This window comes from Paroedura picta, chromosome 16 (assembly GCF_049243985.1).
Source record: "Paroedura picta isolate Pp20150507F chromosome 16, Ppicta_v3.0, whole genome shotgun sequence".
In the NCBI taxonomy this organism is placed as follows: Eukaryota; Metazoa; Chordata; class Lepidosauria; order Squamata; family Gekkonidae; genus Paroedura; species Paroedura picta.
The window spans coordinates 27568622-27581213 of record NC_135384.1 but is presented as its reverse complement, the minus strand read 5'-3'; the positions used below and the strand labels follow the sequence as shown (position 1 = coordinate 27581213).

At 52.1% G+C, this 12592-nt stretch overlaps 1 protein-coding gene across 2 annotated transcripts; it reads right to left on the bottom strand.

Moving 5' to 3' along the window:
• Window positions 1-969: 969 nt before the first annotated feature.
• PGAP3 (post-GPI attachment to proteins phospholipase 3) lies at window positions 970-11358 on the bottom strand. 2 transcript variants are annotated; one of them, XM_077313731.1, is made up of 8 exons: window positions 11022-11358; window positions 9524-9621; window positions 8822-8974; window positions 8070-8132; window positions 6847-6908; window positions 6168-6304; window positions 4825-5029; window positions 970-4549 (listed from the first exon to the last, which is right to left on the bottom strand). In XM_077313731.1, the coding sequence occupies exons 1-8, from the start codon at window positions 11341-11343 to the stop codon at window positions 4486-4488; spliced, it is 1104 nt and encodes a 367-aa protein (XP_077169846.1). In that variant the 5' UTR covers window positions 11344-11358; the 3' UTR covers window positions 970-4485. The 2 variants fall into 2 exon arrangements, with proteins under 2 accessions (XP_077169846.1, XP_077169847.1); XM_077313732.1 differs by having other exon boundaries at window positions 8822-8944.
• Between the last annotated feature and the right edge of the window lie 1234 nt (window positions 11359-12592).

The window sequence follows — 12592 nt, the reverse complement described above, 5'->3', positions numbered from 1 at the left end:
CAGTCCAGAGGAGCACTTTCATTACCTGTGAATTCTGAACACGGATCAAGTTTGTAAAAAGTTGGTAGCCTCTCACTTTAAAGGTAAAGGTAAAGGTATCCCCTGTGCAAGCACCGAGTCATGTCTGACCCTTGGGGTGACGCCCTCCAGCGTTTTCATGGCAGACTCAATACGGGGTGGTTTGCCAGTGCCTTCCCCAGTCATTACCGTTTACCCCCCAGCAAGCTGGGTACTCATTTTACCGACCTCGGAAGGATGGAAGGCTGAGTCAACCTTGAGCCGGCTGCTGGGATTGAACTCCCAGCCTCATGGGCAAAGCTTTCAGACGGCTGCCTTACCACTCTGCGCCACAAGAGGCTCTAGCCTCTCACTTTACAGCAAGCAAAAGGGACTCGAAGCACAGCCGCAATAGACATGGCAGAATTGCAGTTGCCAGCCTCCAGGTGAGACCTGGAGATTGGGGATTACAACCAGAGTTCAGTTCCTCTGAATAAAATGGCTGCATTAGAGAGTGGGTGCTATAGCAATACCCCCCCCCCGAGGTCCCTCCTTCTCCCTACCTGGGCTCCACCCCAAAAGTCATGTAATATACCCCATTCAGATCTGAACCCCAGGCACTGCCTGAGTATTTCTGCACTGCTGCCTGCTGGGGAATGCGTTTATGGACACAAGGGCCAGAAGATGAATGCCAAGTCTGTCCGGTTTGGGGGATTTGAAAGGGAGGCATGTGGAGGGGAAATGCTCTTCCGGGATCGCACCTCCCCTTGAGGCAGGCAGAACCCTCCAGGGCAGTCTGCAGGGCTTCACTAAAGCCCACCTTGCTAGTACCCAGATAGGAACCCACCTGGGAATCCCGGTCCCTTCCTCTCCCTGCAGGAAGGAAGAGGCGACGCAGAACGCAACCAAGAAACAACAGACACTCTGTAATAAAGCACGGCCAAGCGGAAGAAATCGAGAGAAACAGGCAGATGAATGCAACTTTGCTTCATTCGACAGATCATCTTTCTCTGCAAGACACATTTCTGAAAGAGCCCGGGGCGGGGCGGGGCGGGGTGGAGGAGTAGGATGCGCCCGGCCCCGATCCCCAATCCCCGGGGCTGCTGCTGGGCTCCATTCTGAGGGCAGCTGAGGAACTCCTCGATTGCAACGTAGAAAACAACGCAGAAGTTCTCATCCTCTGGCCGAAAGGCGGCAAGCTTTGAGGACAAGTCCGAGCAGGTCACCTTCAGCCCCCCGCCATTTTTCCGAGCGCCTCGCCAAAAAGGATTGTGGAACAGCTTGCGGAATGCACAGTGGAGGTCGGGGACGGGCAGGGAGGGAGGGAACGGGGTTTTGACAGTAGCAGCCTGGATTACGGTTAATCCGACAGGCGCGTCCTGCCAGAACATGGATACCGTATCAAAGCAGGAATGCAAAGCCCAAGCCACTAGCAACCCTGGGCGCCTTCAGCTGTCCCTGGCCACGGGGCAGAGCCCACCCCACCCGTCTGGCTCGATTCCCCCCAATGCTCAGAGAGAGGGAGGAGAGGCGAGCTCAAGAGAAATCAAAGTGGCACCAGATGGATTCTGGCAGCCCCAGGTAGATCCTTTGAGTATTTGGCTCCTGCTCCTGGCAGAGAACTTCACAGGCCACTCAAGCTCCCCCTCTTTGGTCGACGGAGATCTTCCCTGGCTCGCTTTCTGGCACTTCCGCCCTGCAACAGCCACAGGTCCTCCCTCCCCATCCGCAGTTTCGGAAGGGTTAGGATTTGAGGATTCGGGCCGTGGGGTTGCGGAGTTCCGGGGTGCGTTCTGAGGGGCTCCTGAGCCCTTTGCAAAAAGGAACAGGCACCTCCTGGATGTCCTGCTGATCTGGCAGGGGTTCTGGGTCAAAGGGCTGTGGGCCTGCCCAGTAGGCGGGCTTCTCAGGGCCTGGGCTTGGCCTCGCCCCCGACCGGTCATCCATCACATCTGGACCACTTTAAACCGTTTATTTTTCTGGCTTCTCTCCTGTCGGCAAAATGCAGTTTCCCCGGCATGCTCCTGAATCTGATTTCTAGCAAGCAGTGGTCACTGTTAATTAGGCTGGGCTGGAAAGAAGGAAGTGGTACGTGGAAGACCCTGCCCACCCACCCACCCACCCAAGACAGATAGAAGGGGTTCCCCTCTTTTCTGGCCAACGTCCCCATGTTCTCAGCACCTGCCCAGCATGTGCCAGCTTTCATGACACGCACAGATGGGGGAAGCTATCCCTCCCCCGCCATGAATTTCTGCCAGCCGGGAAAGAAAGGTGGCGGTTTCACGATGAAGAGAGACTTCTAGACTCTCCTGCCCCATTAATAGACATATATATTCCTGCTGGTAGTCTGGAAACTCTTACAGCAAATCTGACCCACTAGGATAGTGACTTTCCAACTTCCTATGAACCAGCGAATCCTCCTTCCTCCCTTCCAGCGGCCTGCAGAGGAACTCCAAAAAGTTCCAGAAGGCTCTGTGGCTCCGTTCTGGTGCGCATAACCGCTCCTGTGGGACGCCACTCCTGCTTGTGAGCTTCAGCACTGACCCACATGGCCGCTGACCTAGAACCACACCTTCCGTGCCCCTGCGACTGTACCCAGGAGAAGAAAATGGGGTCACGGAGAGCAATTCGGATCTTGTGCAGGAACGCCTCGGGAACCCTGACCCAGGAGTCAACGGGGTACGGTTTGGAAACTATTGCAGTAAAAACACATCATAAAACCACCGGAGGGTAACACAGGAGAGGGGAAGAAAACCCAGGGCTGTGCAAAGGAACCATGACTTGGTGGGCAGTGCCACCTTGTGGCTGGCTACAGCTCTACTCCCCATGGCCTTGGGTCCTCTTTTCTCTCTTCCGTAATGTCTGAATCTTTGGCACTCTTTGCTCGGAAGGCACTTGGGGGGCCCCATTCTCCTATTTCCAGTTGTTTCGCGGGTGGGGAAAACCTGCAAACTGTGTGACTTCCCAGGTGAAGTTTGCCTCTCCCAGCTTCTATCAGGTGCGAGAAAGCCAACGGAGTTTAACATTTCTGTCCAAGTCCATCCAGGTAGCTACAGACCTGCGGCCCTGGATCCTGGATTCCAAGCAATCTGAAAGACAGGAGCAGCACAGGGTGGGAGGGCTCAAAATCGAACTCTCAAGCTTCCACGGGGATCGGTTCGGCAACAGTTCTTGCTAGAGATGGAAACTGTGAGGTAGCAGTCTTCCTTTGCCACAGGCTGGAGACCAAGAGGAGGGGTTGGCTCTCCCGCATGCCCCACCCAGCTTAGGATCTTCTTGGGGGCAGCTGGGGGCCCAGCGCTGGATGACATGGAGCTTTGGTCAGAAGCAGCAAGGCAATCCGCCACCCCCCAAAGCCCCAGTCCGGTCCGCTAGATAAACGTACGAGGCCAACCAGAGAAGGTTGAGAAAACGTTTCTTTAATACCAGTCCAGCCTGCAGCATCTCTATGGCTACTTGAACATGGAGCGCTGATGTGTCAAAAGGAGAAGACCGGCATCTTTGATGTCCCCTCTGAATCGGCGGCGTGTTTCTGCTTGAAAGCCCTCCCCGAAAAAGACCTTTCCACCGCTGGGGAGTGGACTGAAAACTCTTGCTGAGATGAAAACTCTGCCCTGCCCCCCTTCTTTTTAATGAAGCAAATCCTCATCATGGTCTTCTCCACCCAACAGGGCTCAAGTTGACCCGTGGCTCGGGAGGGCCTGCTTGTTCAAACCAGGTCTCAGATCTGGATTCGTGAAGAACTGAGCGTAGCTGAGCACGTGAAGAGTGCCATTTGGGGGCGATCGCAGCAAGAGAGCTCAGATGTAAGACGGAGAGCAGGGGAGGGGCCGGCAACGCAAGGTTCAAGGTCAGAGGACGCTTCGTCCATAAAGAGCTGGCCTTGGCGTCTTCCTTATCAACAGAGCAGCCGTTGCAATTTGGAAACCTGCCTCTCACCTTGTTGCACGGCGAGAAGCAGACTTCATGGCACATTCCTTCCAAAGGGTGAGCTGTCAGGGAAGCAGTGATGCTCTTCCTCCTCGGAAGCTGCTAACGCAGCACCAGGGAGGTCTCTGTCTGTTCCAGTCCACCGCCGTCTTCCATGACACACCTGGAGCCCTTTGAAGCCCAGCCTCAGAGCGAATGCTGCGGATCCACGGGCAGGGCTTGGCTCAACTGGAAGGAGAAGGGCGGGCTGAGAGGGTTCTCTCGAGAAAAAAGCACGGAAAACGTTTGGAAGGCAGACGGAAGAGCCCCTCGAGTCCAGTCGCTGAGAGGGAGAGAGGTGTATCCTGCTACACCTGGTGGACAGGCAAAAGAGCGTTATCACATAACAGCAAACCAAATCCAGATGACGGAGGCTTCAAGGGGATGAGGACGGGGCAAGAGGAAGGGCCCGATGGCTGCCGCTTCTCCAAAGCAAGCAGGCCCGGAGGCTGGAAATGGTTGGTGGACGTCCTTCAAAGAGGCCAGCTCTCCTCCCCAATCTGCTTCTCTCCAAAGGCGTTAGTCTATTTTAAGAATGTACGAGTTGGCCTTCAGGAGATAGAGGCTGTCATCCACGAGGAAGCTAGGAAGAGAAGAGGAGGGGGGTCAGGTTCGACTCTCCCGGAGGGATGAGCTGAGTGGGCTAAAAGGCCTTGGGTGCATTTGACCCACTGGAGCCAGCAGCCTGCGGAACCCACGTTGGACCCCCAAGGACGGGCTGGGGAACCGGCCTGCAATTCCACCCCGCCCACCAGGTCCCAAGGCTTTTTCTGTGCACAACAACAGCAGATGAACACACTGCTGAACCGCAAGAGGCTGCCAAGGACGAAAAAGCCAGGCAGGAGGGTCGTGCCTGACCTGTAGAAGAGGATGTTGACGGGGATGGTGCTGATGTGCCAGATGGCGTGGGCGTCGAAGACCCAGAGCAACGGCGGGAAGTCCAGCAGCTCCAGGAGGGCCAAGGCTTGTAGGAGTAGGACCACGGCCACGCACTTCCAGACGTACGGCAGGCGCTGCTGGTTCCTCATGCACCAGCCCAGCCACCAGAACAGGTTGAGAAGGCCTGCAGCCGGGGAGACAGAGAGAGAGAGAGAGAGAGAGAGAGAGAGAGAGAGAGAGAGAGAACCTTCATGTTTCCTGCAGGCACAGGAAGCAGGGGCGGGGCTTTGAACACCCTGCATGAGGTTATGCAGCATTTATGAGATTGGGATAAAGGCCAGGCTGGACTCGAGAGAGTTTCACTGCACAGTTCTTTGGTTCTGCAATCTACTTTCGGGGGCGCACTTTGAGCTCTGTGCATTTGCCCATCCCACTGTACGCATCGCTCTGTTTTCAGTGCGTTTTCCCATCTTACAATCCGGTTTTGCCGCAACGTTTGCTGAGCGCATGAGGCCGCTCTTGTGTCACTGCTGTCAATTGTGCAATCTGCTTTAGGGGCCAGCCAGAAGCACGAGGCAAACAAATAAAAGAAGAGTTCACGGCAAGTCATACCGACGGCAAACAGTGCTGGAAGCTCAAATATTATGTTGTGGGAGAAACTGCTACCGAGGCAAGGGCGTTTCCAGAGGCTGGCCCTGGGTTAAGTATGTGTTTACATGCATTTTACACTATATGTAAATGTATGTAGTCACGGGAATGATGCTGTATAACGTCCCTGTGAATACACAGTAATTTCACTAAGGTTCTATACACAAGGGGGGAAGTACATACATACAAAAATATGTGTGTGTGTGTGTGTACTCTCTCCTAGTGTGTAAAACCTTCTTAGTAAAACTGTGTGTGTACAATTACTCCTAAGGCAGCAGTGGCCAAACTGTGGCTCTCCAGATGACCATGGACTGCACCACACCAGTGCTGGCAGGGGCCCATGGGAATTGTAGTCCATGGTCATCTGGAGAGCCGATTTTGCCACCCCTGCTCCAGTGGATAAAACCTTAGTAAAGCTGCATGTGTCCATCTGTGCATGCGTGTTCCCAAAAACTGTTGTACTCAGATGCATGGTTTTAACGTCTGTAATTTGTTTAAAGCTTCCGTATTATAACTTTAGCTTTTAAAGTGACGGTGAACATTCTACAGATGGCTTTTTTTTTTGTTTCTTTTTTTCCCTTCTGCCTTTCCTGTTGGTCTGGACTGCAATTCCTCACCACCACCACCTTTTGTTTGTCTTTGCTACAGATATGTACACAACAGGCAGGCCTCACCGACGGCCACGTTGGCAGCCATGTTGTAGCTGTAATCGAAGCGCACGAGGGTCAGGTAGGAGATGTGGAAGGCTAAGAAGAGCAGCAGGAAACCCCCAAAGGCAGTGGCAAAAGCTGGACGTTTCAGCCCCAGCGTCCTGTGACAAAAAAAACAGATGGGGTTTAAGGAAGACGCCATGGGTTGTGAGGATCAGCCCAGCCCATTTCCCCTCTGCAAAAATCAGCCCCATCACCTTATAGCGACTTGGCCTAGAGGAGGTGTTCTCACCAAAGCAAAGAGCTAAGTCAGACTTCCCTCCACTTTACTGGACGAAAAACTCAGGGAGATCCTGGTTTGAAAGTAGCTCATGACAGGCTTGAAACGGCCTAGCATTCAGTGAAACCACCCGCCATTTTGCCACTGGACTAAGTCCTCACAGCAGCCATTTTGTAGTTAGCTAAGCCAAGCAAGACGGCCATTTTGTGGTTAGCCAAGCCAAGCTCTCAAGACGGCCATTTTGTGGTTAGCCAAGCTCTCAAGGCAGCCATTTTGTGGAGACTCTCATAAGCTGTTCTCCAAATTCCAAAAGCAACCCCCGGTTCAGCAAGGCCAGGGACCCCGGGGCTTCAACCACTGTCCGCCTCCTTCCATCCCTTTGATTAATGCCAAGCCAAGGAAATTGTGGGCAGGAGGACTCACCGGACGCAACATAAGTATACAGAGTGAAGTATGACGGCTGAGGCGCAGAAATAGTCCATTTTCTGTGGGAAAAGAAATCCAGCTAGAGAACCGAACCAGCCCTCACTCCATACTACAGAACCGGCTTAAAAACAATCAGTTGGTCTTAGTTCCAGTGTGCAGTTTTGCTGGTTTGGAGCAGCAGAACAAAATTTGGGTCCAATGGCACCATCAAAACCAAGGAAGTGCCACTGATGGTTTGAGCTTTTGTGCGTGCACACACCTCCTCAGACAATGAAACAGAAGTCATCCGAGTATATGGATAAGGAGAGAGCAAATCAGCAGGAAATTAGTAAACAGCAGTGTGAAGGGATCCATAAATATGCAGCGTAACAAAGATATTTAGCAAAACCATGTGCCTTGCTAGATAACCAACCTAGTTCCTCAGTCCTTTGGGTTCGATTCCAGTTCACAAAGGGAATAAAAATGTTAAGGTTAGTGATTAAAGGCAGACACTTTTCCCAGTTGTGAAGGGGTTAGCAGTAGATCTCTTCTGATTATTTCTTTTCACAGCAAGGAAAGTGTCTCTCCTCACGTATGTACTCTGTTTTCTACATCATTGTCTGAGGAAGTATGTGTACACATGTACGCTCACACTTTGAATAAATCTTTCTGGGTCTTGAAGGTGCCCCTGGACCTTTGGTCCGTTGGGAGAGCGGAACAAGGCCCCAGCCATTACGGAAGAAATCTGGTTTGTAACAGTTCTGGCTCACAGAAGGCATTTTCTGATCTCCGTCACCTGGAAACCAGTGGCAATTCTTGGTAATTCTCCAGCCACCATGTGCAGACTGGCATCTTGAGACAAAGTGTTAATTCTTATGGTAAAGTTAGTTTTTTGTGTGTTCTTGTTCCCCATATTTGTCTCCCCACGGCAGTTTCCTTGCACCAGATCCTCTGAAGGTCCAACAATGAGCAAAGAGACCCAGGCCTTACTCAGACACTACAGTTTGCAGGTTTAGTGCCTTTGAACATGGAGGTTCCTTTTAGTCACCATGGCTAGTAACCACTCATAGACCTCTCCTCCATGAATCTGTCTAATCACTTTTAAAGGCTGCCTGGGCCTGCAGCCGTTCCTCTATCGGCGAATTCTAGATTTTAAACGATCACCATGTAAAGAAGCGTTCCCCGAACCTTCCCACCCTTCTTAGGTCATGCAAACTTTTTCATGAAACAACGCCACTCACCTCGGTTAGATTTGTGTCTCGAGTGTGAAAAACCGTCGACCAGAACCAGGCATTCAAAGAAACCTGAAGACAGAGAGAGGGACAAAATAGACATACTTATATCCTGAACTCACAGGCTGAGTCGTGTTCGCAGCCTGAGATCAGAAACCTGAAGCTGGGCTCCGACACACGAATGATACAAAAGTGTGTGAAAAACAAGCTGCCCAGCTTAGGTACCCACCTGTGGTGGCAGCTGCTACCAAAGCAACATTTTAAAAAATCTGCACATCCAAGCAGATCTCCGATAGCCAATCAGAAGCCCTGATCAAGGTACAAATAGCACCACACTGGGGACCCTGGTTTGGAGACTGCGGCGGGACTGTTACCCAGTCATCTAGCTCAGGGGTAGTCAACCTGTGGTCCTCCAGATGTCCATGGACTACAATTCCCATGAGCCCCTGCCAGCATTCGCTAGCAGGGGCTCATGGGAATTGTAGTCCATGAACATCTGGAGGACCACAGGTTGACTGCCCCTGAGATAGCTGACAGGCTACTTAGGGAGGCTTGCCTAAAAAAGAGCAACTGCCAAACAAGATCAATGAGAACAAAAGGGACCGTTTTGAACTGCGATCCTAAAAGCCAACACTTAAGAAAACAAAAACCCCAAAAGCCCAGTCGGGCCCCTCAGGAATCCAACTCCCTGCGTTCCTTGAAACAGCACCAAGTCGAGTCACATGAGGGTCGGCAGTGAGCTATCAAACAACCCCACCTACCCAAGCAAAGGCGATGCAGGTGTGGTACATGGGAGAAGAAGGCGGGACGGCGGCTTTGTAGCGGTTCAGCATGATCAAGTTGGCAAGTCCGTTAAGGAAGGAAGCGAAGGCAGAGGCGGGCTCCTGAAAGAACAGGAAACGAGAGAAGGGCCACTAAGGGAGGAAAAACAGAAGAAGGGGAAAAAAGTCATCAACCCCAAATGCAAACAGACGGACACGTTTCCCAGGAGAGAGAGGGGGAGGAAAAGTCTCCTTCCCTTCCCCATTCCTGCACAAGACTACTCCTCTGGTTCTCTCCTTACCCCTTTTAGAAAGGGGCTCAAAGGAACTGCACGGACCCCAGTGGTGGTTTTGAGAACCAAAATCTTTATGGGGCTGACAAGTTCAGCAGTGCTCTCTGACTTTGGGGATCCCCTCGGCTTCTTGAGACACCCAGCCCTTCTTATATCGCCCCATCACAACATCACTAGCACTGTTTCTTTGGAGATGCCCCAATTTCCCCCCATGTTAAACTCAGGATGCCTCTGGGATGGAGGGAACATACAGCCTGCTAATGCGAGCTGATCTTCCAATGGGATTGCCCCTCTTCCGGCTTCTTTCAGTACTAGCCCACCTGGTAGGGGAAGGTGTTAACTCCCGGAGACCGTGTCAGACAAACAACCCCTGTGCTGCCAAACTGCTCAACTCGCGCATGACGCTTACCTTTCCATGAAACTGAGGCACTTTGTATCCTTCCTGGACGTAGAGACCCACGGTAAGCCACATACATTCATATTTACAATCATCTCTGCAAGTCCATCCTAAAACATGTAATGAGGGAGGAAAGAAAAAAGGGGGGGGGGTCATTTGGATACCACCTGCAGACGTAAAATGTTTGGAAATTTTCAAGTATCTGGGTAAAATCCAAAAATCTTTAGGAAAAATTCAAACCATGCGCAAGGCTTACTCTCTTAGCAGGTCAGTTCTACTGTTTTAACAACACAGGATGTATTGTTTAGAGTCATTAGCCTATACAATTGTGCTATGTGCAATGTTTATAAATGTTTAAGCCTTTATTTTCTGTAGGAAAAAATGCAAATATACCCAGTACTGGGGGTGGGTGGGTATATATGCTCAGGAATTATCGTCCTCGAATGTTGTCGATTGTCTTTTGTAAACGCACTGAGAGAGCAACCCTGATCTTGCAAATTATTTCCCTCATTCCTAAACAGAAAACATTTAAAAATTCTCCCCTAAATTTCCAATGTTTTTGTTGAAGGATGGGGGGAGGAGAAAAAAATTAAAAAGGGATTCTGCTACAAAATAATTTCCAGTGTCCCCCCCCCCCCTTCACATCTCTAATATTGCCTTAAAAACAACACAGCCGTCAAAATGATTTTGAAATGACCGGAAGTTGCTCAGAAAGTTGTGGTCAGCTTTGGGTTTTCATGGAGATAAATAAACAAGCCGAAAAAAAGTATATGAAATATCAAACTGTCATCCCATCTTCACCAGGCCAAACTGCTCCAGCTGGTAGCCCCCTCAGTGAAAGGGGCATTGGCCAGCACTTTCCACATGCAATCTTTAACTGCAGATGCTGCAGCCACTGTTCATGCACTAGGACAGGGGTAGTCAACCTGTGGTCCTCCAGATGTCCATGGATTACAATTCCCATGAGCCCCTGCCAGCAAACGCAGGGACTCATGGGAACTGTAGTCCATGGACATCTTTAGGACCATAGGTTGACTACCCCTGCACTAGGACCCACAGCGCACTGCGCTACAGCTCTTTCCTTGCATCTGTAGCTCTCCAGATATCCATGGACTACAAATACCATGGCTGATGGCAATTGTAGTCCCTGGCCATCTGGAGATTCAGAAGATGCATAGAAACCTAACAAACACCGGTTCGAATGAAAGGGAAAGCGGCACGCATGCTCTGAATTTTAAAAACCCCTTCGCCGTGGACGCCCTTCTACCCAGCTCTTTAAAAAGAACGCAAGCAGCAGCTATGATCGACTGATCTCGCAAACGCACTCTGTGTATGCTCAGGAGCTCTCCCCCCCCCCCAGCCCGGCTGCGCGAGAGCAACAGGGCAGGGGCGGATCCCCAGAGGAGCGCGGGGCGGGGCGCTGAGCCTGGTGGGCGTGGCTATGCAAAAGAGGGCGGCTTCGGAGGCCCCCCGCGGCGGTGGGCTGGTGGGCGTGGCCGTCCCCGGGTACCTGTGAGGCTCATGTAGAGCGGCTGCTGGGAGCGGAAGTGCCGCAGCCCGGCCCCGGAACAGTTGCGCTTCTCGCAGTGGGCCAAGCACTCCCGGTAGACGGGCTCCCGGTCGCCCCGCGACGCCCCCGCCGGGCCCGGGCCTGCCCCCGCCGCCCCCAGCAGGAGCAGCAGCGCCGCGCGAGCCGCCATCCCGCACCCGGGGGGCAGAGGCGCCGCTTCCGGTCCGCGCCGGAAGTGGTCCGTCCGATAAAGGGTCCCCCACGGAGGGGCGTGGAGGCGCGCCCGTCGAAGGCTTCCGTCCCGGGCCGTAGGGGGAAGCATTGTGGGGAAGGGGCTGCAGAATTTGGGTCCCGCCAGGCGCCCTTAAGAGCAACAGGGGTTTGCCTTCCTCGGGCAAAATGGCCCTAAGAGTGCAGCTGTAGAGCAAAGGTAAATGAGTGGCCAATGAGTATCCCGTGTCGTTATGTCCAAATTGTGCCATATGGTGATTCTTGGCTAAAACAGCTGACATTTTGAGCTCACTGGTGGTTTGCAAAAACACCGGGGGAACAAAGATGTCAGGGCTAGTAATCAATGGCTGACACTTCCCCGGTTGTGAAAAGAAACCTACAGGAGACTAGCTGCTGGCCCCAACTGTCTCTCCCCTAAGCATAGAAGCATCCCCACAAGTGACAAGGTGCTCAGTTTGTTATTTTGTCCTGAGACCAGTGAGATTCATTCATTCATTCATTCATTCATTCATTCATTCATAAAAGGTAAAGGTATCCCCTGTGCAAGCACTGGGTCATGTCTGACCCTTGGTGTGACGCCCTCTAGCATTTTCATGGCAGACTCAATACGGGGTGCTTTGCCTTCCCCAGTCATTCATTCATACATACATACATACAGCCTCTTGTGGTGCAGGCTGGTAAGGCAGCAGAAATGCAGTCTGAATCTTTGCCCATGAGGCTGGGAGTTCAATCCCAGCAGCCGGCTCAGGGTTGACTCAGCCTTCCATCCTTCCGAGGTCGGTAAAATGAGTACCCAGCTTGCTGGGGGGTAAACAGTAATGACTGGGGAAGGCACTGGCAAACCACCCCGTATTGAGTCTGCCATTAAAACGCTAGAGGGCGTCACCACAAGGGTCAGACATGACCCCGTGCTTGCACAGGGGATACCTTTACCTTTTTAAAACAACCTTCAAGCACGCACACTATGCATTTGATTCTACAGCTTCCACCATGTAGCAAGCCGGCATTTCCTCCTTCCTTATTAGGTTTGCACGCATGGCTATTGTTCTACTCTTTACAAGCCCACCCTGCTTTTTGCCTGCAGACAACCTTCCCCTTATCAGCTATCGTCTGGTACATCTTGTCTTACATCTCTGCTGAACTCAGCTTGTCTAAGCTACGCACAGTCATCTAAGAGGGCTCCAGCCCTAGTGGAAGGTGAAACTGGCGGAGGATCTTCCACAGACAGGGGACAGCTAGTCCTGGTTAGTTTAATGCTGAAGGAGGCAGCGGTAACCCACGTCTGACCATCTCTCACCTTGAAAACCCTATGATGAGGCAGTCTGAAACTGAAAAAGACA